The 26,465-nt window shown below is 44.2% G+C and overlaps 1 protein-coding gene and 2 long non-coding RNA genes across 3 annotated transcripts; 1 reads left to right on the forward strand and 2 right to left on the reverse strand.

Annotated features, from left to right (window-relative positions):
• Positions 1-4,220: 4,220 nt before the first annotated feature.
• Positions 4,221-6,449, reverse strand: LOC123117681 (uncharacterized). The gene is made up of 4 exons (XR_006457471.1): positions 6,190-6,449; positions 5,806-5,882; positions 5,594-5,708; positions 4,221-4,576 (listed from the first exon to the last, which is right to left on the reverse strand). It is a non-coding gene; the product is annotated as an uncharacterized lncRNA (long non-coding RNA).
• Positions 6,450-6,518: 69 nt separating this feature from the next.
• LOC123114252 (uncharacterized) lies at positions 6,519-9,965 on the reverse strand. Its single transcript, XR_006456468.1, has 5 exons — positions 9,832-9,965; positions 9,500-9,607; positions 6,783-9,075; positions 6,612-6,685; positions 6,519-6,544 (listed from the first exon to the last, which is right to left on the reverse strand). It is a non-coding gene; the product is annotated as an uncharacterized lncRNA (long non-coding RNA).
• Positions 9,966-11,357: 1,392 nt separating this feature from the next.
• On the forward strand, positions 11,358-12,152 carry LOC123115292 (putative uncharacterized protein DDB_G0286901). Its single transcript, XM_044536486.1, has 2 exons — positions 11,358-11,465; positions 11,595-12,152. Exons 1-2 carry the CDS (start codon positions 11,358-11,360, stop codon positions 11,907-11,909), a joined length of 423 nt encoding a protein of 140 aa, XP_044392421.1. The 3' UTR covers positions 11,910-12,152.
• The last annotated feature ends 14,313 nt before the right edge of the window (positions 12,153-26,465 follow it).

The raw sequence follows: 26,465 nt of genomic DNA on the forward strand, positions 1-26,465 counted from the left end.
GAACCTCATGGTGTAGCAGATCAAAATTGCTTCAGATTGTAAGTCAGTGGTGCAGGACATAAATGCAGGCACTTTGGGGCCTATTGCTCCGATTGTGAATGAGGTACATGCTACTAGTAGCAACTTTATTTCATGTAATTTTGTTTTTGAAGGTCGGCTCTTCAATATGGAGGCACGTAGTTTAGCAAAACATGCTTTACATCTAGATGAGCGTCATGGTATACTCACGGCAGATGCCATGGGTAGGCTTATCAAACATGGTTGGGGCCAAAGGACGTCGGTGGGTTCCAGAAGCGAGATTGGGGACAAGTGATCTGCGACACACGATGTATCCAGGTTCGGGGCCCTCTGTGGAAGGTAAAACCTAGTCCTACAAGATCTACTAGACGTATCACAAGAGGGCTACAATGATGCTCCTTGAGTTGTGTTGAATGGAGGAGGAAGAAGAGCTAGCTCTCTCCTTCTCCATCGAAAAATGTGTGTGTGTGGGTGGGTGGTGGATATGGACATGTGAACCGAAGGGGAGCCGCCCCTCTGCATGGAGGGCTCCTGGGGGGTCTTATAGGCCGACCCCCATGGTACAATGGTAAATCTACACGGGAGCGGGCCCCAGTGTCATAGTCTTGGTCTTCGCGTGGGCCCCGCCGACAGGGCGTCATTGTGGCACATCTCCGGTCACATCACAGAGTAGTTGGAACAGTGCCGGGCCGCGCGGACGCCGCTCGCCCGGGCAGCGGAGCGGCGCTCACTGTAGCCACACCTCCTCCGTCAACGGGGAGGGGTGCACTGTTGCCATGCTCCTCCGCCGTGGAGGGGTTGTCTTGTCGTACGACTGCGGGATTGAGGGGCACTTGCTGCCCTGATGCTTTTGAAAATCGTTCAATGTGGATGCGCCTACCTAGGGGTCATCTCCTCGTCAATGAGGGACGCCATTTGTGGCTTCTGAATCCTCATGACATTTCTGTAATACCGGTGACTCGAACTTTTGATTAGTAAAGTAAGGCATGTTACCTCTAAAAAAAACTTTAATCGGCTGCACTCAGTACAACCCATTCAGTGCATGTTAATTTTGTTTTAAATGTAAAAGGTCTGTAACTCATAATCACAGTAATACAAATAAAGTTCAACTGTTCATGTGGTATTAATAATTATGAATATTATACATAAAACTAAAACAACTAACTTTAAAAATTGTTCATTTATTATTTTGAAACATTAATATAGTTGAAATAGCTTAATTAAAAATGAAGATCTTTTGCAATATTAAATAATTTAATATATTAAAAGTACATTTCATAAATATTATTTAATAATTAAAAAATTTAAATAATTGCAAGCATATTTTGATAATCGATGGTTATGTTGTTAATATTTTATCTATAACTAAAAATTATTCATAGTTTAAAATGTATATATGAATATTAACTCGTGAATTATATTTACATTACATAAAAATTATGAATATAAGTCATGAGCGAAATTATACACCATTGAATGTGCATAAATTTTAGTAAATTTTGTTATCCATATATTTCTATAAATTAAATATAATCACGCATGTACAATGTTTGTATTCACTATACATGTATAAATCTAATATTTTTCGAAATATAATCCATGATTGTATATTCGAAATGTCTGTAGTTAATACACATTTTTAAACACTCATGGTTGTTAATAAAAACAATATTGTCTAAATAATACGTAAATATTTCTCAAAATTACAGTAACATTTTTAGTAATTTGTTTTATTGCATACATATGTTTTTAGGGGTTTTATTGCATACATCTGCGTATTTATTTTGTGTGCACATGAATATTTATCGCATGTGTCTGCTTTATAATTTTTGTTAAATAAAACATGCATTTATTATGATTATAATCCACACACGTTTTATATTTTTCTTGAAATAATAATGTTTGTAAAATTCAGAGTACTAGCATGTGTGTCAGTGTGATTATAATTTACAGATTTTTTTAAAAAAATTAACATCTTCTAAATGGGCTGCAACGACTGCAGCCCATTTAAGTAGCACAAGCTTTTTCCTACAGTACATTAAGCTTGAGGTGTGATTCTCAAAAAAGAAAATTAAGCTTGAGGTGCAATAGGTGCAATACCACTGGTGATATTACCTCTTCTGATTACCATGAAAGAAAATATTTGTGGAAGTGTATGACTTATGTCATGGACGCATGCGTGTTAATATAGCTGAACATGGTTACAAGGTGCGACAGATTGTTATGGACTTGACCCCTAGTCCAAGCTATACAAGATAAGGATCTATCCTACTAACAACCAGTCTTGTACAAGAAACAAACACATGCACATACATACGTTACATGTTGTCACGATCCTACAAGTCTATCGTTTAACAACATCCTGGCGGCCATGTATTTACTTTCTAGACTACTTTTTTGCAGATTTTTTGAGCATGCCATCTTAGTCTTACATGATTGTTTCTCTAACTATCCCAGTTTGACGAATGGGCGGATTAAGTCACTTGTAGGGATGCAGAAAGAGAGAATCATCATTTTTTTCTCTCTTGCTGGTTTGCCCTCATTTGGTGTACAATCCATGTAGTCTTTAATCCACCTGCTACTACTAGTATAATGGACTTGTTCGGGAATTGGCTGGTCGGGATTCATCCCAAATTTAAGGCGTGTATCCAAGTGAGAGTATGTTCGTTACACTGTGTATAGTTTTGGAATTGCCCCAGTGGCTATGCTTTTAACAGCATAAAATTTCCACAAAAATGATGTTATCATCCGAGCTAAATGCATGCATTGATGGATCTGTATCTGGTGCTATTCTAACGTGTGGAGAATCAAGCGCCTAGGGCCTTCGGGCGCAGCCGTTGTTAGGTGATAGCACGGGTATGTTTACCTATTCGGATAACTAGATGACCAGTTGCGCCAATGGCGCAAAGGCCAAGAGTAAGCCATGTATTGAAAGAGTGTACATTAATATTATTCGGACACATATTGAAACATATGAAAAAAAATTCCACTTGCTATAAGTATAAGCGATGCAATACCCATATAATGTTCAAAGACATATCAGTATTAACAGAACTGTTAATTAGTCAGACACAAAATTCACACCCAAGCAATCTTAAGGAGGGCCAACAGAATTGAAATCACTGATGCAAACTATCAGCAGTTAGTAATATTTATACACACAGCTTCTTTATTGTAGTCATATGATAATGAAATCGGTACTTAAATCAGCACCAAGGATAGCCGATCAGACAAAAAAATTCTGCATCCCACTGAACAACACTATTATGCAGGACTTATTTTAAAAGGCCCAGTTCTAATTTCTATAAGAGCTTGAAGCTTTGGAGCCAAGGCTACGAACCTTCAAATCCGACCAAATATCTTACCATGCAAACACGGTAAAATGGGAAAGAAAGACCCTAAATGTGACGTACCAAAAGCGGAAGAAAATGTTGAACGACCTGGGCGTGAGGAGTTGTGCCGGTGACTTGGTGACGCCGAGCAGCGCGTGGATGTGGGCCAGCCTGATGATGGTGGTGGCGGCGCCCTCTTTTTTTTAGTTTCCTGTGATCCAAAGTAGTCGCTGGAACAAAGTAAATCTTAAACACCTATGTAAGTAGATTCAAAACAATAAGAAGTCATTTAATTGATGGAATGTAGCATTATGAAAAATATACAACAAAGTGATTTTGCGTATGCTAGTTGCAGCATCGGCACAGCACATATTCTAGCAAACAGACCTACTCCCTCCGTTCCAAAATAGATGACTCAACTTTGTACTAAAGTTAGTACAAAGAGTTAGTACAAAGTTGAGTCATCTATTTTGGAATGGAGGGAGTATGTTTGACACATTCTACCACAAAGTAAGTGCCTGTCCAAAGGCTTCCGCACTGTGGCTCATGTAGAAAACTGAAAATGGCTCAACTGTAGTAGCATGCATGTCTAACATCTTTTGTCCTTTCATAAAGCAACGAAAGTTCAGAACATACCATCTTAAACCGGTGAGCGACTTGGTTTACATTATCTCCTAGATGACCTGAGCTACAAATTTATTGTTTCCATAAATTAGGTAAATAATGTTTGTACAATGAATTTTAAATGTAAAAGCAGCCTAGTAGAAATTAAGGCATAATATCATGACGTGTGAAAAAGCTCAATAAACTACATCAACACAAGCAAAATGACAGACAAAATACATGATAATATTTTTTCGCCCATGGATATGTACTTCCAAATAGCTTTATATTAACATCATATGCACGTGCTGAAGGAAAATTTTAATTAGATCAACCAAGGCAAAAATATATTGTGTAAGATCTCATCTCTTGTAAAAAGAAACTGGCGCAAATAGAAAGCAGAAATCTAAGACCATTTAGGAAAAGAGTTAACCAGTTAATCGGTAAAAGACAACAATGTAAGATGCCATCAGTTATAAAAAAACTGATCAAGGAGCACATAAATCACTTCCCGCAGGGCGCCCTCCCCTGCCTCCATCCTGAGCACCTCCATCCCGTGAGCACTCAAGCCCTGGATCCATAGTCTCGAGCTCGCCCGAGCTCCGCCATCTCTGCCTCGAGCTCTGAAATCACCGCTACTAATCAGACTCTTACTTGGATACTTAACAAAAAAGAATCAGAAAGGAAATTTATTTACCGAAACAACATAATGAAATATGATATATATCGTTCTTTAGAATGAGAAGCTACAAAATAGAAGAGGCATAAGTTTATATGGAAGTATTCATATATCCTAGGCCGGGTTTTTACAGAGCAATCACGGACATGCCTTTATACGTCTATACAAAATGATCTGCGCAAGAAGGCTGCACATATGGAAGTATTCATATATCCTAGGCCGGGTTTTTACAGAGCAATCACGGGCATGCCGTTATACATCTATACAAATGATCTGCGCGAGAAGGCTGCTGTAAAAGTAGCAAGGATTAAAGTAAAAAATGCATCACAACAATTCATTACTAAACAACGGAATGAAATACGATAGCTATCAATCCTGGTAACAGGAAGCTACGAAATATAAGACGACCACATTTATATTATTATTTTGCGGGTAGAGGATAACATTTATATGGAAACATTCAAATATCCTAGGTCTGTATTTTGACCATGTAATCACGGATATGTCGTTATACCCCCACCTTCTCCTTTTACTCCGCATACAAGTTTGGTCAAACTGAAAATGGAAATGCATTATGTTTGAACACTGAAACCCCTCCTTGCAAAAGAATCAATTAGAGCACCGGTCCTCATTCAATCTGATCTCTGACTGTGAGCTATTTTTGTTCTCTATAATTTAGCTTGGGGTTTCCACTTGTGTAGAACTGTAACAAATAAAGCAGGGCATGTAGCATGGGTGCAGCTCCTGTGCTGGGCACTATTGACATGCTTTGCACACGTATAACAGGCATGGGCAAAGGTGAGAGGGTCATGGTGTACTGCACGGCCTGGATGTGCACTGTGTGTATGCGTGAGGCTGTAAAGGAGAACAACAATGTGTAGCTTCTCGCTTCAGTCATAAACAGAAAAATACAAAAACAAACTCAACACAAAGCTAGTGCTGGGGGAAAACCATCGAGTACCTTGTATACATCCTTTCTCTGGTTGATTCTTGCTATCGATTCCTCTACGACGAGCCAAGATCTGAGTCTCATGTGTGTCCACAGGGGGAAAACAGAGGCGAGCGAGACTCCAGGCCTGTCAATCTCCTTCATTATCAGCTAATTTGAATGGTTGTTGCCAGTAAGTGAAATGGGAATTGTACATCAAGATTCACGTAGCAGAAACGAATTACCAGAGGGAGATGGGTAGTCTGCAAATGGTACAAAGGATCTCTTTTGAGCTGATCTGCTCCAAACGACTGGTTTCAAACTGAACAAGGAAATAAGCAAATGGACAAGTCATTAGAAACAACCTTGCGCAAAATAATTTGAAACATCATTATGCAGTTTACTGTCATTAGAAACAACCTTGCATAATAGTATAATTTAGTTCCAAAGTATGTCCAGAGATACAGGGGTACAGATCTAGTACATTTTAGTTTCAGAGTATGGTCCAGAATCATACTAAATCTACAAAACCAGTATCCTTATCTGAAAGCACCCACACAGTTCATTTGATAGATGCATTCAGCGGTAAAAGAAAAAAGGATGTTAGCAAATTAGAGCTGCACACACACCTCCAAGGCTCCAATAGTGTTTTGGCCTGTGTAGGAAACACGAACCCCCAAACACCTCGAGCTCCTTGCCCAGTGGGGGTGGAGGCAATGGTGGCGCTTCTCATGACGCAGAGGAGGCAACGACGCGGTCGAGCGGTGCCGGCGCCGCCCCGGACTATATCAAGATTGGGCGAGACGAGGCGGCGACCAGGCGAGCAAGCACCATCATAGCGCCGTGGTTGGGGAGCAGCAGCGGTGTGCAGCGCGGGAGTACTGCAGCAGCGCGGAGGCACGGGAGAGAGGGAGAGAAGGGGGGGGGGGCAAGGAGGCCGTGGCTGCCTCGTTTCCTCTTGAGATCGAGAGAGAGAGAGAGTACCTGAGAGGAAAAGAATGTTAATGGCGAAGGATATGTATCCTGCGCAGTAAATTGTAAAAAGAAATACCCTGAAGTGAGAATTTTTGGTCGCAGTTTGCAGCTTCCTCATAAGCTTAGGCATCTTCATGCTTTACTATCACCCTGTCAAGCACAGTAATAAGCAACGTAAACATATCCTCACTGAAATTGCATCGTTGATCAAGATGACAAAACTGATTACTCAGATAACAAAACCAACCTTCAGCTGGCAATTAGCAATCTTGATGTACACAGATGAAGGTCTGTTCCTTGCAAACCAAGTTGGTAACAACACAACAGAATAAGGGGATGAGTGCTTAGACATTAAGCCATTAAACAAACTCGGAATTGCAAATCACCCTGTCAAGCACGGCATTACACCAACCAGCAGGTAGTGCTGCCACCTCCACACAAAGTTACTAATTCATCCTAAAGGAAAAATCACATCATGAGATGGAAAGGATGGAATTAAATCACTAACTCACACACTCTGCACACGGAACGGCCAACGCCGGTGTTGCTTCTCACGTAATGGTCAAAGGCGGAGGCCGGCTCCTCAACCCAGCTCCGGCTTTCGACAATTTGACTAACAGTCTAACACAAAGCATATTATTAACATCCATAATTTGGATTGGGTAATTTAGAACAAGTGATTCAACTTCTATAATTTGACCCTGCTAACACATGATTTATTGGATAATTTGGACTGTTGTGCAAAATTTAAGAGCGGAACTAATTGTTCAATTTCTAATTTTTTACTTGGCATATCTTCTGAGTAAGGTGAGCTCATTCTCTAAAGCAAATACAACAGTTTTCAGGAAAATGCTTAGGAACAGTAGCGGCAAGTTGAAGATCAAGTTGGACAGAGTAAGCTCTAAATGGCATCTCCCTTTTTCTAAAAGGCAAAAGATTAAGTAAAATCTGTCTTTTGGATAGAGCAAATATATAGCTTCAGAAATAAGAACAAAGCCATGAACAGAGCATCGAGGAATCAGTATAAGAACAAAGCAAATATTATACTGAAGGTTGAGTAAAATCTGTCTTTTGGATAAAATAAGAACAAAGCCATGAACAGAGCATTGAGGAATCAGTATAACAATTTTGAAACACAAAAATTTCGAAATCTTGCAAAATCACAACAAAAATTTATGTAGTTATGAACAATTGGAAATACATTATAATAAAGGTTGATTAAAATCTGTCTATTGGATTGAGCAAATATGTAGCTACAGAAATTTTGCAAAATCAACACAAAACAAGAATCTCATTTAATGAAAACAAATCTGTCATTACCTATGATCAGAATTAGGTATTGCAAAAATAAATCACTCTACTCGCTAGAGATCAGATAAGGAAAAGAAAACTAATGAGTGACAACTTCTAAGATATTGATCAGTTAAGGAAAAAATTGTTGATGACATTATTAACCTATCACTTTGTAGAAAAGCATGAGAAACTAACAGAAACTACCACATATACTTGCAAGTGCGCCACTAAGAAAAGCAATCAGGCATGTTTTCTGGGACTCTGTCCCTGCTATTTAAAAGAACTGCACTAACAGAACAAGGCTAAGGAGGAGCAAAATAAGGACAATATCGGTAGTCATGCAAGTGGGTAGACATATGTACTGCCATAACTTGAAAATCACGAGCTTCATCAAGAAACACATGCAAAGACGAAAAAGAGTTTCAACAAGAAACACATGTAAAGACGAAAAAAGTTTTTTTCAGCTAGCAGAAGATTACCAGTTCATCTTACCCAGGCACACTGCCATAACTTGAATGTAGCTTGTACATATTATACGTATTCACTGTTTTATTGAGATAGTATATCAACACTATAATGCTGAAAATGCAAGCAGATAAACAAAACTGCACTACAATCACCCATACACGCCACTAAATTTTATATGAGCACCTAGAACTATTTTATGGTGATAAAACAATGGAAGCACGTTGGCAACACAATTGTAAAATAAACTATATTCAAGGAAATCTGCACTTGCCCGGTTTGATAGCAAAGCATTTTCTACGTGTTCTGAGAATACCACAGTTTTTTAGACTACCATGCTGAAAAAGAGCCCACGTGCATATTCATGTGCCTCTCGACACACATCTCCTGCCATGTATTGTGTGAACAAATAAATAATCTATATACTGAAAAAATTAATATAATGAACTTGAAGAAAACAACTATATCATTCTGACCAACTTTGTTCAAACACGACCAGACTCCAGACCACATTTTTTATGTCATTAGTTCTAAAAGGAGCGATAGAAGAGTGCTGGAGGTACAAATAAGAATCATTTCATATTACAAATAGAAAATGTGAGAAGGACTGCTGGAGGTACAAATAAGAATCATTTCATATTACAAATAGAACATACCTTTGCATTAGTAGTTGTCGATTAACAATACATTTAGACATCCAATAGATCCAAAGTGCACACATAATTACAGTATAATTGTAGACCACAGGGTATCCGTTGCCAAGTTATTTATTGTTCCATGGCCTGTAAAAATGAAGAGTAGTGTAGTGTCACACTATTGGTACAGGAAAATTGCTGCAACTACGAAAAGAAAAACTGATTTTTTTTGTTTATGCACAGTATAGTGCCTGGCCATCAATATTATTGCAGTAAATGTCAGAAATCATATAAACACATATATCAGGAAGTTATTCTAATGCTCTAGTAACATAATATAATAACTAATATATTAACAACACTATTGCTTGAAGGGTCCAATCAGAAGCTCCTACTTATTTTAGTCTGCCAAGCAATCCGTGTGTGCTGCAATCTTCAAGCAAAATTTACTTTTTGCATAGATCACAATAATAAAGGCAACAAGCGGTAGATTCATGAATTTGTTGCTGCTACCCAGATAGAAAATTGAAGGCAGCCTACCTCATCTTCCCAAGTTGATTGTGAGACTTACTTTATTCCAGAACGTGATGTCCATGTGCCACCAAAATGTCTCCCACGGATGCCATTGACACCACTACTTGCTAGTTATTCCAGAGTTGATAGTGAGAACATTCCACATCTGCAGCCATAAAAAATAATCAATTGAATGGAGTCCTTATAACGGGGAAACATAACTTGAAGGTAGCAATCCTTGATATCCATCAGTTCTGACACAACAATAGCAAATAGGAGAAGTTAAGAAAGATCTAAAACCAGGTGTGCTGCTCCAATGAATCTGTTATAACAAGAAAGAGAGGTCGGGGAAGAGAGAGAGAGAGGGCACAAAGGGGAAAGGGGGAGTACATGCGTGTCAAGGGTAGCCTGGCCTCCCTCCCGCTCCAGATCAGGAACCTGGGAGAAGGTGAGGAGAGGTGGCGACGAGGTGCGAGCCAGCTAGCGTGGCTGCTGCTCCCCTTCTCTTATCGAGGCCGGACTGAGAACGCGCTGCGGCTGCTGCTCCTCTCCTCTTACTGACGCGGTCGGTCCGTGGTGGACGCGGGCGAGGAGGAGGAGGCCCCGCCGCCGCCTGGCTTGTCCACCGCCATGGATTTCTCTTCGATGCGGCAGGGGTTTGGGGCGGCGATGTGGCAACAGCAGGAGCGGAGGCGGCAGCGGCGACAGGAGGAGTAGGCGGGGAAGGGAAGAGGCAGGAGGGGGAGGAGAGTGTGGGAGCGGGCGACGGCTAGGGTTCGTCAACTGAGCGACTGAGTTTTATACATCTAGACGTGAAATTATCAAAATGCCCCCGGTGGGGCACCGAATTAACAGGCGATGGCATAGCGATTTAAAGGCGACGTGGAGGCAACGGTTGTGACTACGAGTTTAGAAGGGTTTATATGTTCAATAAAAGGGGTATAGTTTAGGGAAACGCTTGAGTCACGTAATCTTGTTATCGCTGATTGTGGTTGGGCCTTTTATCTACGTCCTTGGTATACTTAAGTCTGTTTATTGTCAGCATCAATGGCCTCTCTCGCCACTTTGCGCTGCAAGCAAATGATTATAACTCGTTCCTTGCACTCTCTCCGGATCAAAGGCATTGCTTGGTGATATTGATGTGCAGGTAGCAGTACACTGGATTTAGCTAGGGCTATCAAGAATTAATTATAACTTTCATGTCGAGCGTCAGTTTGTGCAACTATTACATGAAGGACGTACTGTGTTGTTGCCTTTCGGTGTTACGTGCATTCTCTGTTTCTAAATACAAGACGTTTTGGCAGTTCAATTGGAGAGAGACAGTTTTTTTTCTTTCTAGAAACAGAACACCATGCAACAAGAGCAAGTTCTCCCATGTGAAAATAGAATGCACGCAGCATCTTCACAAAGTAGCAGAGGATCACTTTGTCCGCACATAATAAAGTTAAGTTTGTTCTCGAAGGTAATACTTTTATTGTAATTCCGCAAAAAGAAAAACTTTTATTGTGCGTACAAAAAATATGCCATAAAAGTCATTTCCATTAGTTGGCCTATTAAGAAAAGTCGAGAAACATGAATGGACTAGAGCGGACCTGTCCACGACAACGGGACGGGGCCAGTGAAGCTGAGGCGCAGGAGCTGCCAGCTTGCGTCCATGGTCCATATGCACCCACCAATTTCCACCATGCATGAAAATAAAGTTTGAATTGGCACGCCGCACGCACACTGACTATTGTGGCCACTGACTAGTACGTACTTGCAACGCATGGTTACACACTCATGCACGAGTATAAGATGAGATGCACCACCCAAACAGTTTTTGCCAAGAGCACTTGAGAATCACCAGCATCCCAACTTGTTTCTTGCAGAGTTCTTGCTTGTGTATACATACCATACCACAGGCCACTGCTGAATCCATGGCGAAATGCTTCCTGGTGCTTGCCTTCTTGGCGTTTCTCCTGCCAGCGGCCTACGCGATGTGCCACCCTGACGACCTCCAAGCGCCGCGGGGCTTCGCCAGGAAGGTACTTGGATCTCTCAAATAATTCATTTTGGTCAGTGAGGTACCCAAGGGTTTGACACTACTCAAGGGCCTCACCGTTGTCGGTCGTTCACTAGGTATTGCTTTCACTAACTTGCTATTGTATGTGAAGAGCAATAGAAGAACACTCCAACAACAACAGCCAAATACCATTACTGGGACTAACAACAGTGTCAGATCTGGGAGTGGTAATATTGTATCTGGGAACAGCAATACTGTCGTATCTGGGGACAACAACAATGTTTCTGGGAGCAACAACACAGTCACATCTGGGAGCAACAATGTCATAGTTGACAGCAACCATGTCGTAACTGGGAACAACAATACTGTATCTGGCAGGAACAATATGGTAACTGGGAACAATAATGTTGTATCAGGGAGCAACCATGTCGTGTCCGGGGACAACAAAGTCGTAACTGGCGGTTAATGACCTGTCAGTGGATTGATTTCGGCTTCCCTGGTGCAGCTCATACATCCTTGTCCAAGTTCAGTGTGGCTCACAATTACTTGGTGGGCCCATTCGTGCTTGGAACTTCATGGATATAGCATCCTACCTACTTAGAATAAAATTTCCCTAAATATCTATAGAATTTTTTACATAATAAATGCTGACCTGCACAGCAATGGCGACTTGCAGCTTATGTACAAGTTTTCATCGTGGATGTCTAGATGTGGGTATTTCATCTCTTCTGTTATCTGTAATGTGTGATGATTTCCTATATATGAAGATTGGTCTATGAATTATAAGTGCTCAATGTCATCTAGGTATACACTTCTCACGTGCAACTGTTAACATTACATGCATAAATGGGAAAGGTTTGGATGAACGAGATAGAGCAAAAGAGCAGAGATTAATGTTGGCGTCAAGTCGCCCTTATGTAGTGCTAAACCTTTGTCTACCCCTGCAAATTAGACTACGTCTAAGGCTCCTCGTTTCTTTTTGACGATGCACTTGTGTTGAAGTATTGGTGTAGTTGACACGTGTCACGGCTAGCCTTGGTCTTTCTACTATTGTGGACATGCGTCAGTGGTGATGCATGCAACCACTAGGACGCGGCCGGACAGTTGCTTGGGAGGCCAGTTGCTACGGAAGGTAGCAAATTTGATTGATCCAATCCTCAATAGTTGGGATGGCGATCTTCTCGGACATACTCTATGACCTATTGATGTCCAGTGAGTGCTTGTGATCACTATATCGCAACATGATAAGCCAGATTTCGTAGCTTGAAATTTCATAAAAAAAACAGAATTTTTTTGGTTCAGTCTACTTATTTGGTGGAATGGGACCATCAATATGGGAACAAGTTACGACATACCAATGGGATGGGACGGGGGAGGATTTGGAAACTTTCTTGTCCAGCAAAGGTTAAAATATTTATTTGGCATATGCTTCATGGCACTCTTTCGTGCCATGCTAAGCTAGCTAATAGACATGTGAAAGTCTCACCTGACTGCCCTGCTCATCTGGGCCAGAAGACACAAAGCATCTGTTGTTTCTATGCGACAGAGCAAAAGAAGTCTAGAGAAGGCTAGCGATAGACGATATTATCGATAGAGCTTGTAAAATAGATTTTGCGGGTAAGGCAGTCTTGGAATATTTGCTTTCATTGCCAAATCAGGAACTATGTATTATGGGCACTCGAAATGTGCGTGGCATGATTTCCATATCAGCATGGTACTTGTGATGGGAAAGGCGTAAATTGTTACACAATGAGACTACTCAAAACGCACAACAGATTTCCATGGGGATACATCCTCTCAACGCCAATTTTGTTAATGCCTCCTCGCCGAAGGTTTCCATGAAAAGAGGAGGATGGTCTAGCCCCCCGACGGGGTTTGTTAAACTTAACGTTGATGCTTCTTTTGACCATGACCTACTCAGGGGTACGATGAGGGTGGACTTAAGAGATCCTTAAGGTAGGTTCATCGTTGGGGGAAATGGTAAGATTGACTAGTGTGCGGATGTGTTGATGGCTGAAGCTCTAGCCTTAAAATTCGGCCTATCGTTGGCGCAAGGGACAGTTTGCAACCGCATAATTATTAACTCAGATAACATGGAGGTGATCGACACCATGAAGGAAGGAGGACGATCGTCGGCGGCAGCGGCTACAATTTTTTATGATTGTTTTCACTTAGTTTGTGATTTATTTGTTTCTAGATTCGAGGACTGTAATAGAGAAGCAAATAAAGTTGCTCATGAACTTGTCAAATTGGCTAGATTTTCTTTCAATTCTGAATGGTTCGAGGAGCCACATAATGAAATTGTACCAATGCTCATAAATGATGTAATGATTATTTCTAATGAATAAAGCTCGAATTCTCTTTCAAAAAAATAGGACACGGCCGAACATGCCCATGTAATGTTTTCAATTTTCTCTAAAATATTAATATTTTAGAAAAAAATTAGAAAAGGAATAGAAAAAATATAAAAAAGCTGAAAAATTAACAGGGAAAAACAATAAAACGAAAAGTGAAAACATGGGAATGAAATCTATGGTAACAATGAGAAAACCAAAACAGGAAACCCTGGAAGGAAACCATAAGAACTATAGGAGGAAAAAGAAAATCGCAAAAACGCTTAAGCGAGATAGCAAATGGACTGGCCTTTCATAAACAGATCCAATAGTATGGTTAGTATGTCTATTTCATGTTTTTTTTCTTTCCGAAAACATAACCGATAGTGGTAGGAATGAGAAGTATCTGCTGCCGAGCTCAAATGCTTCCTGATGAACAGTAAAATAAATAAAAATGTAAAATAAATCAAATAATTCTGAATTTTTTTCTATGGCAAACATTGACAAATGTTTTTGTGGTTTCAAATAATTGTCATGAAATGACATTCGTGAAAGTTGTGGCACAAAAAAGAAAAAAAAATGACGCCCAAAAATGTTATTTTCAAAAGCATTTTGGAGTGCTGTTTTTTTTTCATGACTTCCATAATGTCATTTCATGATGAAAATTTTCAAGCGCTCAAAACACTTCAAAGTTTGCTACAGGTGTTTTTTCAGGATCTTATAAAAAAAATCAGATTGTACTTCATCCCGAGCTCAAGTCCTTAGCTCCTACGTGAAAAGACACGCATGCAGAATCTTCAGAAGGTTTGTTCGCATATAGAGTTCGTTCTCAAAGCTAATACTTCTATTGTGTGTTCAAAAATATGTCATGAAAGTACTTTACATTAGTCTGCCTACTAAGAAAAGTTCTCAAAACAGGCTTTCACCCTGCTTTATATATAAAGCAGACACACACTAGAGTACACGGCCAAACGATACAAAGTGATGCGGAACCCTCATACCACGCCGATCCACGGATAACCGGATCATGCGAGACTACAATACTGAAAAATAAAATGCGAAGAACTGACTACGCCACCCTACACCCTACACTACCTACGCTCCACAATAACACCCCCAAGAGGGATAGCGACGCGAAACGTCGCAGATGCCGAATTCCTGGGGACAAAGGTTTTCACCCGAAACCAGAGACAGAGAGGAGCCTCACAACATCGTATTCAAGAAGAGAACGGCACCCGTAAGCGTCGCAGTTGTTGGTGCCAAAGCGCAGAGTTTTGCTTGGCAACCACTCGTGCCAGCACGATGTCTTGAGGGTAAGAGCGACGAGATCATATCCCTAGGTCCGGAGCAGAGCGCCACCACTGCCAGAGACAGAGCACACCCAGGTCACCCGCCACCATAGCTCTTGCCTCCCACACAACCAAGAGACATAACCACCACCACTGCCATGGTGCACACCAGAGAGCAAACCATGTGGACTGCCTTCCAGGGTCGCCGCCCCGGCATACAAACCCCAAGACATCTCCAACCACGCGCTTCACGGTCCACTAGCCATGACGGAGCAGATTTTCGTCAGATCCCTCGGTAGGGGTCCAAGCGCAGCTGGAAGTCATGGATCAGAGGTCACATGAGCGGTTTATCCAGGTTCAGGCCTCCGGAGAATAATACCCTACGTCCTGCTGGTTTTGGTTATTCATAGTGAAGGGATACCTCATGCGAGGTTTACAATAGTGTATGATGTTACTACCGAGAGTTCTCCTGTCTGAAGATGGATTCTCAAGAGGAACCCTAGACTCCCTTTATATAGACAGGAGAGGCCTAGGGTTTACATGTTGGATGCCATATGGGGCACCGCTGCCCTCTAATCTTGGGCATCATGAAATTCATGGGCCCACTGGCCCCCTTGTAGTGTTGGAAATATGCCCTAGAGGCAATAATAAAAGGATTATTATTATATTTCCTTGTTTATGATAATTGTCTTTTATTCATGCTATAATTGTATTATCCGGAAATCGTAATACACGTGTGAATACTTAGACCACAACATGTCCCTAGTAAGCCTCTAGTTGACTAGCTCGTTGATCAACATATAGTCATGGTTTCCTGACTATGGACATTGGATGTTATTGATAACGGGATCACATCATTAGGAGAATGATGTAATGGACAAGACCCAATCCTAAGCATAGCACAAAGATCGTGTAGTTCGTTTGCTAGAGCTTTTCCAATGTCAAGTATCTTTTCCTTAGACCATGAGATCGTGTAACTCCCGGATACCGTAGGAGTGCTTTGGGTGTACCAAACGTCACAATGTAACTGGGTGGCTATAAAGGTGCACTACAGGTATCTCCGAAAGTGTCTGTTGGGTTGACACGGATCGAGACTGGGATTTGTCGCTCCGTATGACAGAGAGTATCTCTGGGCCCACTCGGTAATGCATCATCATAATGAGCTCAAAGTGACCAAGTGTCTGGTCACGGGATCATGCATTACGGTACGAGTAAAGTGACTTGCCGGTAACGAGATTGAACGAGGTATTGGGATACCGACGATCGAATCTCGGGCAAGTAACATACAGATTGACAAAGGGAATTGTATACGGGGTTGCTTAAATCCTCGACATCGTGGTTCATCCGATGAGATCATCGAGGAGCATGTGGGAGCCAACATGGGTATCCAGATCCCGCTGTTGGTTATTGACCGGAGAGCCATCTCGGTCATGTCTACATGTCTCCCGAACCCGTAGGGTCTACACACTTAAGGTTCGGTGACAATAGGGTTGTATGAATATGAGTATGCAGCAAACCGAAAGTTGTTCGCAGTCCCGGATGAGATCCCGGACATCACGAGGAGTTCAGGAATGGTCCGGAGGTAAAGAATTATATATGGGAAGTCAAGTTTCGGCCATCGGGAAAGTTTCGAGGTCCACCGGTATTGTACCAGGACCACCGGAAGGGTCCCGGGGGTCCACCGGGTGGGGCCACCTATCCCGGAGGGCCCCATGGGCTGAAGTGGGAGGGAACCAGCCCCTAGTGGGCTGGTGCGCCCCCCCCCTGGGCCCTCCTCTGCGCCTAGGGTTGGGAACCCTATGGGAGGGGCGCCTCCACTTGCCTTGGGGGGCAGTCCACCCACCTTGGCCGCCGCACCCCCTAGAGATCCCATCTCTAGGGCCGGCACCCCCCGGGGTCCCTATATAAAGAGGGGGGTGGGAGGGCAGCCGGACCCAACACCCTGGCGCCTCCCTCCCCTCCCTGCTACACCTCTCCCTCCCGTAGTTGCTTGGCGAAACCCTGTCGGAGCCCTGCTGCATCCACCACCATGCCGTCGTGCTGCTGGATCTTCATCAACCTCTCCTTCCCCTTTGCTGGATCAAGAAGGAGGAGACGTCACGCTGACCGTACGTGTGTTGAACGTGGAGGTGCCGTCCGTTCGTCGCTAGGATCTCCGGTGATTTGGATCACGACGAGAACGACTCCCTCAACCCCGTTCTCTTGAACGCTTCTGCATGCGATCTACAAGGGTATGTAGATGCACTCCTCTCTCTCGTTGCTAGATGAACTTATAGATTGATCATGGTGAACATATGAATTTTTTTATTTTATGCAACATTCCCCAACAGTGGCATCATGAGCTAGGTCTATGTGTAGTTCTCTATTGCACGAGTAGAACACAAATCTGTTGTGGGCGTAGATCTTGTCAACTTGCTTGCCACTACTAGTCTTATTTTGCTTCAGCAGTATTGTGGGATGAAGCGGCCCGGACCGACCTTACACGTACGCTTACGTGAGATAGGTTCCACCGACTGACATGCACTAGTTGCATAAGGTGGCTAGCGGGTGTCTGTCTCTCCCACTTTAGTTGGAGCGGATTCGATGAAAAGGGTCCTTATGAAGGGTAAATAGAAGTTGACAAAATCACGTTGTGGTTATTCGTAGGTAAGAAAACGTTCTTGCTAGAACCCAATTGCAGCCACGTAAAAGATGCAACAACAATTAGAGGACGTCTAACTTGTTTTTGCAGCAATTGCTATGTGATGTGATATGGCCAAAAGTTGTGATGAATGATGAATGATATATTGTGATGTATGAGATCATGTTCTTGTAATAGGAATCACGACTTGCATGTCGATGAGTATGACAACCGGCAGGAGCCATAGGAGTTGTCTTAATTATTGTATGACTTGCGTGTCAATGATTTAACGCCATGTAATTACTTTACTTGATTGCTAAACCGTTAGCCATAGTAGTAGAAGTAATAGTTGGCGAGCAACTTCATGGAGACACGATGATGGAGATCATGATGATGGAGATCATGGTGTCATGCCGGTGACGAAGATGATCATGGAGCCCCGAAGATGGAGATCAAAGGAGCTATATGATATTGGCCATATCATGTCACTACTATATAATTGCATGTGATGTTTATTATGTTTATGCATCTTGTTTACTTAGAACGACGGTAGTAAATAAGATGATCCCTTATAATAATTTCAAGAAAGTGTTCCCCCTAACTGTGCGCCGTTGCTAAAGTTCGTCGTTTCGAAGCACCACGTGATGATCGGGTGTGATAGATTCCTTACGTTCACATACAACGGGTGTAAGACAGTTTTACACATGCAAAAACACTTAGGGTTAACTTGACGAGCCTAGCATGTACAGACATGGCCTCGGAACACAGAGACCGAAAGGTCGAACATGAGTCGTATGGAAGATACGATCAACATGGAGATGTTCACCGATGATGACTAGTCCGTCTCACGTGATGATCGGACACGGCCTAGTCGACTCGGATCATGTAACACTTAGATGACTAGAGGGATGTCAAATCTGAGTGGGAGTTCATTAAATAATTTGATTAGATGAACTTAATTATCATGAACTTAGTCTAAAATCTTTGCAAAATATGTCTTGTAGATCAAATGGCCAACGCTCATGTCAACATGAACTTCAACGCGTTCCTAGAGAAAACCAAGCTGAAAGATGATGGCAGCAACTATACGGACTGGGTCCGGAACCTGAGGATCATCCTCATAGCTGCCAAGAAAGCATATGTCCTAGAAGGACCGCTAGGTGAAGCACCCATCCCAGAGAACCAAGACGTTATGAACGCTTGGCAGTCACGTGCTGATGATTACTCCCTCGTTCAGTGCGGCATGCTTTACAGCTTAGAACCGGGGCTCCAAAAGTGTTTTGAGCAACACGGAGCATATGAGATGTTCGAGGAGCTGAAAATGGTTTTCCAAGCTCATGCCCGGGTCGAGAGATATGAGGTCTCCGACAAGTTCTATAGTTGTAAGATGGAGGAAAACAGTTCTGTCAGTGAGCACATACTCAAAATGTCTGGGTTGCACAACCGCCTGTCCCAGCTGGACATTAACCTCCCGGACGAGGCGGTCATTGACAGAATCCTTCAGTCGCTCCCACCGAGCTACAAGAGCTTTGTGATGAACTACAATATGCAGGGGATGGTGAAAACTATTCCTGAAGTATTTTCAATGCTAAAGTCAGCAGAGGTAGAAATCAAGAAAGAACATCAAGTGTTGATGGTCAATAAAACCACCAAGTTCAAGAAGGGCAAGGGTAAGAAGAACTTCAAGAAGGACGGCAAAGATGTTGCCGCGCCCGGTAAGCCAGTTGCCTGGAAGAAGTCAAAGAATGGACCCAAGCCTGAGACTGAGTGCTTTTATTGCAAAGGGAAGGGTCACTGGAAGCGGAACTGCCCCAAATACTTAGCGGACAAGAAGGCCGGCAACACTAAAGGTATATTGATATACATGTAATTGATGTGTACCTTACCAGTACTCGTAGTAACTCCTGGGTATTTGATACCGGTGCCGTTGCTCACATTTGTAACTCACAGCAGGAGCTGCGGAATAAGCGGAGACTGGCGAAGGACGAGGTGACGATGCGCGTCGGGAATGGTTCCAAGGTCGATGTGATCGCCGTCGGCACGCTACCTCTACATTTACCTATGGGATTAGTTTTAAACCTCAATAATTGTTATTTAGTGCCAAGTTTGAGCATGAACATTGTATCTGGATCTCGTTTAATGCGAGATGGCTACTCATTTAAATCCGAGAATAATGGTTGTTCTATTTATATGAGAGATATGTTTTATGGTCATGCCCCGATGGTCAATGGTTTATTCTTAATGAATCTCGAACGTAATGTTACACATATTCATAGTGTGAATACCAAAAGATGTAAAGTTGATAACGATAGTCCCACATACTTGTGGCACTGCCGCCTTGGTCACATTGGTGTCAAGCGCATGAAGAAGCTCCATGCTGATGGACTTTTAGAGTCTCTCGATTATGAATCATTTGACACATGCGAACCATGCCTCATGGGCAAAATGACCAAGACTCCGTTCTCTGGAACAATGGAGCGAGCAACCAACTTATTGGAAATCATACATACTGATGTGTGTGGTCCAATGAGCGTTGAGGCTCGCGGAGGATATCGTTATGTTCTCACTCTCACTGATGACTTAAGTAGATATGGGTATGTCTACTTGATGAAACACAAGTCTGAGACCTTTGAAAAGTTCAAGGAATTTCAGAATGAAGTAGAGAATCAACGTGATCGAAAAATAAAGTTCTTACGATCAGATCGTGGAGGAGAATATTTAAGTCACGAATTTGGTACGCACTTAAGAAAATGTGGAATCGTTTCACAACTCACGCCGCCTGGAACACCTCAGCGTAATGGTGTGTCCGAACGTCGTAATCGCACTCTATTGGATATGGTGCGATCTATGATGTCTCTTACCGATTTACCGCTATCATTTTGGGGATACGCTCTAGAGACAGCTACATTCACTTTAAATAGGGCTCCGTCTAAATCCGTTGAGACGACACCGTATGAATTATGGTTTGGGAAGAAACCTAAGCTGTCGTTTCTAAAAGTTTGGGGATGCGATGCTTATGTCAAGAAACTTCAACCTGAAAAGCTCGAACCCAAGTCGGAAAAATGTGTCTTCATAGGATACCCTAAAGAAACCATTGGGTATACCTTCTACCTCAGATCCGAAGGCAAGATCTTTGTTGCCAAGAACGGATCCTTTCTGGAAAAAGAGTTTCTCTCGAAAGGAGTAAGTGGGAGGAAAGTAGAACTCGATGAAGTACTACCTCTTGAACCAGAAAGTAGTGCAGCTCAGGAAAATGTTCCTGTGGTGCCTACACCGACTGGAGAGGAAATTAATGATGATGATCAAGGTACTTCGGATCAAGTTGCTACTGAACTTCGTAGATCCACAAGGACACGTTCCACACCAGAGTGGTATGGCAACCCTGTCCTGGAAATCATGTTGTTAGACAACGGTGAACCTTTGAACTATGAAGAAGCGATGGCGGGCCCAGATTCCAACAAATGTCTTGAAGCCATGCAATCCGAGATAGAATCCATGTATGAAAACAAAGTATGGACGTTGACAGACTTGCCCGATGATCGGCGAGCGATAGAAAACAAATGGATCTTTAAGAAGAAGACGGACGCGGATGGTAATGTTACCATCTATAAAGATCGACTTGTCGCTAAGGGTTATCGACAAGTTCAAGGGGTTGAGTATGATGAGACTTTCTCTCCCGTAGTGAAGCTGAAGTCCGTCCGAATCATGTTAGCAATTGTCGCATACTATGATTATGAGATATGGCAGATGGACGTCAAAACGGCATTCCTTAACGGCTATCTTCAGGAAGAGTTTTATTTGATGCAGCCAGAAGGTTTTGTCGATCCTAAGAATGCTAATAGGGTATGCAAGCTCCAGCGATCCATTTATGGGCTGGTGCAAGCATCTCGGAGTTGGAACATTCGCTTTAATGAGATGATCAAAGCGTTTGGGTTTATGCAGACTTATGGAGAAGCCTGCGTTTACAAGAAAGTGAGTGGGAGCTCTGTAGCATTTCTCATATTATATGTAGATGACATACTTTTGATGGGAAATGATATAGAACTTTTGGATAAGCTGCTTACATATTAGGCATCAAGATCTATAGGGATAGGTCGAGACGCCTCATAGGTCTTTCACAAAGCACATACCTTGATAAGATTTCGAAGAAGTTCAAAATGGATCAGTCTAAGAAAGGGTTCTTGCCTGTATTGCAAGGTGTGAGATTGAGCTCGGCTCAATGCCCGACCACGGCAAAAGATAAAGAAGAGATGAGTGTCATCCCCTATGCCTCGGCCATAGGATCTATTATGTATGCCATGCTGTGTACCAGACCTGATGTAAACCTTGCCATAAGTTTGGTAGGAAGGTACCAAAGTAATCCCAGGAAGGAACACTGGACAGCGGTCAAGAATATCCTGAAGTACCTGAAAAGGACAAAGGACATGTTTCTCGTTTATGGAGGTGACGAAGAGCTCGTCGTAAAGGGTTACGTCGATGCTAGCTTCGACACAGATCTGGATGACTCTAAGTCACAAACAGGATACGTGTATATGTTGAATCGTGGAGCAGTAAGCTGGTGTAGTTGCAAGCAGAGCGTCGTGGCGGGATCTACATGTTAAGCGGAATACATGGCAGCCTCGGAGGCAGCGCATGAAGCAATATGGATGAAGGAGTTCATCACCGACCTAGGAGTCATACCCAATGCGTCGGGGCCAATCACTCTCTTCTGTGACAACACTGGAGCTATTGCCCTTGCTAAGGAGCCCAGGTTTCACAAGAAGACCAGGCACATCAAGCGTCGTTTCAACTCCATCTGTGAAAATGTTCACGATGGAGACATAGATATTTGCAAAGTACATACAGATCTGAATGTCGCAGATCCGTTGACTAAACCTCTTCCGCGAGCAAAACATGATCAACACCAGAACTCTATGGGTGTTCAATTCATCACAATGTAACTAGATTATTGACTCTAGTGCAAGTGGGAGACTGTTGGAAATATGCCGTAGAGGCAATAATAAAAGGATTATTATTATATTTTCTTGTTTATGATAATTGTCTTTTATTCATGCTATAATTGTATTATCCGGAAATCGTAATACACGTGTGAATACTTAGACCACAACATGTCCCTAGTAAGCCTCTAGTTGACTAGCTCGTTGATCAACAGATAGTCATGGTTTCCTGACTATGGACATTGGATGTTATTGATAACGAGATCACATCATTAGGAGAATGATGTGATGGACAAGACCCAATCCTAAGCATAGCACAAAGATCGTGTAGTTCATTTGCAAGAGCTTTTCCAATGTCAAGTATCTTTTCCTTAGACCATGAGATCGTGTAACTCCCGGATACCGTAGGAGTGCTTTGGGTGTACCAAACGTCACAACGTAACTGGGTGGCTATAAAGGTGCACTACAGGTATCCCCGAAAGTGTCTGTTGGGTTGACACGGATCGAGACTGGGATTTGTCTCTCCGTATGACGGAGAGGTATCTCTGGGCCCACTCGGTACTGCATCATCATAATGAGCTCAAAGTGACCAAGTGTATGGTCACGGGATCATGAATTACGGTACGAGTAAAGTGATTTGCCGGTAACGAGATTGAACGGGGTATTGGGATACCGACGATCGAATCTCGGCAAGTAACGTACCGATTGACAAAGGGAATTGTATACAGGGTTGCTTAAATCCTCGACATCGTGGTTCATCCGATGAGATCATCGAGGAGCATGTGGGAGCCAACATGGGTATCCAGATCCCGCTATTGGTTATTGACCGGAGAGCCGTCTCGGTCATGTCTACATGTCTCCCGAACCCGTAGGGTCTACACACTTAAGGTTCGGTGACGCAAGGGTTGTATGAATATGAGTATGCAGCAAACCGAAAGTTGTTAGGAGTCCCGGATGAGATCCCGGACGTCACGAGGAGTTCCGGAATGGTCCGGAGGTAGAGAATTATATATGGGAAGTCGAGTTTCGGCCATCTGGAAAGTTTCGGGGTCCATCGGTATTGTACCGGGACCACCGGAAGGGTCCCGGGGGTCCACCGGGTGGGGCCACCTATCCCGGAGGGCCCCATGGGCTTAAGTGGGAGGGGAACCAGCCCCTAGTGGGCTGGTGCACCCCCCCGGCCCCCCCTCTGCGCCTAGGGTTGGGAACCCTAGGGGAGGTGGTACCTCCACTACACCCCCCTTGCCCCCTAGAGATCCCATCTCTAGGGCCGCCCCCCCCCCCCCGGGGTCCCTATATAAAGAGGGGGTAGGAGGGCAGCCAGACCCAACACCCTGGCGCCTCCCTCCCCTCCCTGCTACACCTCTCCCTCCCGTAGTTGCTTGGTGAAGCCCTGCCGGAGCCCTGCTGTATTCACCACCACGCTGTCGTGCTGCTGGATCTTCATCAACCTCTCCTTCCCCCTTGCTGGATCAAGAAGGACGAGACATCACACTGACCGTACGTGTGTTGAACGTGGAGGTGCCGTCCATTCGGCACTAGGATCTCCGGTGATTTGGATCACGACGAGAACGACTCCCTCAACCCCGTTCTCTTGAACGCTTCCGCACGCGATCTACAAGGGTATGTAGATGCACTCCTCTCTCTCGTTGCTAGATGAACTCATAGATTGATCTTGGTAAACGTAGGAAAAAAATTATTTTATGCAACGTTCCCCAACATGTAGCTGATGAGGTCGGGCTCCTTGGCAGTAGCCACCCCTGGTACAAGACCCCGTTAGTAGCCCCCGAGCATGGCGGAGGTCATAGGGAGGGCCACGAGACCTCCGGCGGGCTCCTTTGAGGACTCGCCTCTTTGAAACCTGGCTACAATGTCGTCATCTTGATGGCCTGAGTACGTCTTTATGCTTGTCATTTGGAGAGGCCTCAAGTTAATGTCGTTGCTCCCACAGGTATAGTTGCCCTGATTCTGATTTTGACAGAAGAGGGGGCACCACTTTTAACTTCAAAATGCCACGTGGACAAAGGGACTGAGCCGGGTCGATGCACTACTCTTCGTGGTAACCTTGCCTTAATTCCCACGTCTGTAAGTTGTGAATTGGAACCACCCATAGGTAGTGGGGTACGTGGCACGCGGAGATGCCTCGATTCCCGGCTCGCTTGCAGTGAGTCATAAGAGCAAATGGGGAAACATGCGTCATTTCACCATTGCCCGCCTCCTCTTGCTTCTGCTTCCTCGTGCCTCCGCCTTTGCATCCCCTTCCCCACTGCCATAGCGATGTTCATCGTCTTCGGGAGCACCGCTTCTTCCCCTGAGCGACGAGAGATGGGCCAGTCAGGTTCCTCGGCCGGCGCCGGAAGTGTGCAGGCGACCCGGGAAGCGGAGAAGAAGTGGGAAGTAGAGAGTTCCTGTGATGCCATTGAGGCATAGCCCCGTGTCTAGGTCTTCACCAGCTGGTGGACTCGCTTCATCATCTCTGACGGGGAGGTCCGTAATTTGATAGCGGAGGGGTTGTTCCTATCAAACCTCAGGTATTGTATTCCCCTTTCTACGAAGGAATTCCCTGCGCCGCCGGACGGAATGGACGTCCTTCATTTATACTTCTTCGGGCGAGGCCTCGGCTTCACCTTGCACCCCTGCGTGTGGGGTCTCCTCTTCTTCTTTGGCATCCAACTCCACCATCTCAACCCCTATAGCATTCTGCACCTCGCGAACTTCATCACCTTATGCAAGTGCTTTCTTGGGGCTGCTCCCCACTTTGACCACTTCCGACGCCTCTTCTTCGTCAAAGGTCAAATGAGTGGTGGCTCCGTTCGCGACATTGGTGGGGCTAGCCTCCAGCGGCAACCCCGCTCCACCTATTTTCCCATGGCCATCGCAAGAGTGATGTGGGCCTGGCAAAAGAAGTGGTTCTATGTATTCGGCCTTGAGTCTGACCTGCCGGCCTTCTCCGGCGAGTCCCCGCCACGTCTGGACTCCTAAGAGTCGGCAATCGACCTCCCGGACAGCACGGGGCTGATGTTGCAAGCAACCGCGCTCCTGAAGCACGGTGGTCTAACCGGCGTCCGGATTGCACGGACCTGGGTGGAGTGTCAGGTGCTCCCTCTGCAGGCTCGTGCTGCAACACTGAGCGACTATCGCGGGTCGACCGACCCCTCTCGGGTCTCCGCCGTTGACCTGGAGGAGAAGGAAATTCGCCGCCCCCTCGCCTAGCTGATAGGGCTAGAGGCCGACAAGGTACCCATGGAGGTCGCGGTGGAGCCTTTCAGCCGTGCTGCCCTGTCGAAGGAGGTACGTTCTTATGACCTCTCCTCGGGTTAAGGTGGGAGGTCGGGCAGTTATTTATGACCTTCGTTGTCTTTGATTATCGCCGTAGTTTGCAGGGTTCGCTGCTATGCTTTCGGAGCCCCCGCTTCTGTGGCAAGACTCGAGCTCGGAGACGCGGGCAGTTTTGCAACCTGTCATGGATCACCCCCATCCCCCTCCTCGAAAAGGAAAGAGGACCACTTCTTCTGCGGACAATGGGGCCGACTGCGGGGTGCCCAATGGCGGCTCCAGACTAGGTGATGTCTCGTCCCTGCCCTCTAGGGAGGAGACGAAGAGGCCGATGCGGCAGCTCGCGGGAGCCCAGAGGAGGCCGTCATTGCCGAGGAGGTCTCCAAGCAAGCACCTCCTAAAGGTGGCCCTTCGGAGGCCGAGCTGGCAGCCTCGTGATACCACTACCGAAATGACCTACTATGCCGACGGCCCAGGGCCATCGGCATAGGCCCAAACCCCATCGGCAAAGGGCTATGTCGACGGCTGCCGTCGGGGTCATTTGCGTTGGTGTATCCCTGTCAATCA

This window comes from Triticum aestivum, chromosome 5B, assembly GCF_018294505.1.
Source record: "Triticum aestivum cultivar Chinese Spring chromosome 5B, IWGSC CS RefSeq v2.1, whole genome shotgun sequence".
Classification (NCBI taxonomy): Eukaryota; Viridiplantae; Streptophyta; class Magnoliopsida; order Poales; family Poaceae; genus Triticum; species Triticum aestivum.